The sequence below is a fragment of the Carlito syrichta genome, unplaced genomic scaffold (assembly GCF_000164805.1).
Source record: "Carlito syrichta isolate Samal-C Ts95f unplaced genomic scaffold, Tarsius_syrichta-2.0.1 Scaffold309144, whole genome shotgun sequence".
In the NCBI taxonomy this organism is placed as follows: Eukaryota; Metazoa; Chordata; class Mammalia; order Primates; family Tarsiidae; genus Carlito; species Carlito syrichta.
The window spans coordinates 758,037-760,787 of NW_007253240.1; the positions used below are offsets into that span (position 1 = coordinate 758,037).

The window sequence follows — 2,751 nt, forward strand, 5'->3', positions numbered from 1 at the left end:
TTTTTGAGTAGGAGTCTCACTCCGTCGCCCAGGCAGGAGTACAGTGGCAAACTCATGGCCACCCCAGTGTCCACCTCCTTGGCTCCAGTGATCCTTCCTCCTCGGCCTTCCAAGTAGCCAGAACTACAGGCGCATGCTATCATGCTAGGCTAATTTTTTATTTTACTGTAGAGATGAGGTCGCACCAAATTGCCTGGGCTGGTCTCGAACCCGCGGGCTCAGGCAATCCACTCACCGCAGCCTCCCAAAGAGCTGGGAATACAGGCTGAGCCACTGAGCCTGGCCAAAGCAGTAATTTTGTGTCTGTTTTGTTCATGGGTGTATCTCCAGTGTCCAGAACAGTGCCTGGCTTATAGTTTTCTTTCATTCCTTTTTGTGGAGACAGGGTCTTGCTATTTTGCCCAGGCTGGTCTTGCTGTCCTGGCCTCAAGTGATTTTCCTATCTCAGTTTGCCAAAGTATTGAGATTACAACCATGAACCGTCACACGTGACCCAGTTTCTTAATACATATTTGTTGAATAAATGAGTAGCTTTTATTTATAATAGGCCATTTGAGATAGTTCTTATCCTAGGTCCTCTAATTAAAATCTTGCCTTAGCTTCTAATATAGATGGTCAAAGATGTTTCTTTTTTTTTTTTTAAAAGCAGGACTTTTTTGAGAAGACAGAAAAACTCCCAGAGCAGGAGGGGCCCCAAGGGGGTTGCCAAGATACTTCATTTTAACGATGATACTACTTGGTCTTTCCAAAGTTAACTCTGGTCTCTCTATCATACTTTTTACCTGGCATCTATTTAGACACAGTAGATGAAAAATAAGAGGCCAGAGCAACACTGGCTTTTTCTACAAGCATCCTAACTACAAGTTCTTTGAAACGTTTGTTTTGTTCCTTGAACCAAAGGGGCTGGATGGTCCATATTGGAATATTTTTCCTTCAATAGAAAATCCATCTCAGAATCAAGATCTGCTTGGGGTTATGATCGTTAACTGCAGCATGAGGGGTCCAGGCGAAGTTAGTCTCAAGCCTCTGGCCCCAAAGATCTCCCAATGGGCAGCAGAGACGTGGGAGCCACAGGGGCTGTGCGACCCACTCCAGAGACACTCACAATGTGGGGAGACTGCCGGCTCATCCCGATCACGGTCCGGTTGATCCTTCTCAGCAACCGCTCCATTATCATCTGGATGTGCTTCACAGTGGGGCCCTGAGGGTGAAACACAAGATTTGACACCATTTCTTCTGACTCAGTTTCACTTTTCTTTTTTTTTTTTTTTTTTTGCGTTGGAGTCTCACTCTGTCGCCGAGGCTGGAGTGCAGCGTCGACCTGCTGGGCTCAGGCGATCCTCCCGCCTCAGCCTTCCAAGTAGCTGGAACTACAGATGCACACCACCATGCCTGGCTAATTTTTTGATTTATTGTAGAGATGAGGTCTCGCCAAGTTGCCCAGGCTGGTCTCGAGCCCCTGGACTCAAGCAATCCTCTCGCCTCGGCCTCCCAAAGTGCTGGGATTACATGCCTGAGCCACCATGCCCAGCCCTAGTTTCACTTTTCTTAAGAGAACCTTAGATGCGTTTTTCTCTTTAGATCTCTTCCTGGCTCTTTCATACGAGCAGTCTCTTGTTCAAAAGAAAAAAAAAAAATGGTTTCATGGAGTAATGTATAACTTTAAAATGAAAATTAACTGAAAATGATCTATTATAACATTTAGAAGCTGAATGTGGGTATGCAGGAACAAGCGCCTCTCTTCATAACCCAGATTGGTCAGGTTTGCTGAAAGCTCACTGTGGTCACCAACTCAACAAATAGCTTTGGGGGATCTCCATTAGCAAAACAAAATATGACATAATCCTACTCTGCTGAACAGATTAGGGTTGCCCAGGACAATTAGGCACATGTGTGGGAATTGAAAGGCAAAAATACAAAGTTCTTGCCATTTTCTGTGTTGGGAAAACCAACAAGAAATTCAAGCCAAGGGGATTATTATGGAGTGAATGCCTGTGCCTTTTCCAAATATCTGTGTTGAAGCCCTGGCCCTCAGTGTGATGGCATTAGGAGATGGTGCCTTTGAGAGGTAACAGAGATTAAATGAGGTCATGAGGATACAGCCCTGGTCTGGTAGGATGAACACTCTTATTACAAGAGACACCAGGGACCTTGATCTCTTTGTTTCCACCATGTGAGCTAGTGGTGCAAACCAGGAAGAGAGCCCTTACCAGAATTTAACCATGGTGGCAACCTAATCTGAGACTCCCAGCCTCCAAAACTGAGAAAATAAGTGCCTGATGTTTAAACCACCCAGTCTGTGGTATTTTGTCACGAAAGACTGAACAGACTAATATAAGGATTTAATATTCTGACTCTGTCACGTGTGAGCTGAGCTTCAGTATTCATAGCGGCAAAAGAAGGACAAGAACAGTTTTTTTAGAAACTAGTTGGACTGATGTACATGACAATGCCTCATAAATGTGTATTCTTTCTATCTCCTTCTCCTCTCCTTTGATAGTCAGATATTACACTCATTCACCTCTAATTTACCAACATTCAACTTGACTTTTCAAAACTTTATCCTTTCATACTAGGTATTTTGACACTCCTGCCTAATGTTTCAAATATCTAAATCATTGTAGGTGTATTTTTTGGCTTATTCACATTTTATTATTTTTAAATATGTAACAAAGATTGAATACATTCAATGTGTATAATGTGATGATTTATGTATAGATCGTATACTGATTGCTACAATCAAATTAATTA

The 2,751-nt window shown here is 43.0% G+C and overlaps 1 protein-coding gene across 1 annotated transcript in view; it reads right to left on the minus strand.

Annotated features, from left to right (window-relative positions):
* The window catches only part of DOCK5 (dedicator of cytokinesis 5), a 68,001-nt gene extending 66,805 nt beyond the window's left edge, over positions 1-1,196 (minus strand). Inside the window, exon 1 of the mRNA XM_008066848.1 lies at positions 1,106-1,196. Within this exon, the coding sequence (XP_008065039.1) occupies positions 1,106-1,177 (72 nt within the window). The 5' untranslated portion in view covers positions 1,178-1,196. The remainder of the gene's footprint in view (positions 1-1,105) is intronic.
* Between the last annotated feature and the right edge of the window lie 1,555 nt (positions 1,197-2,751).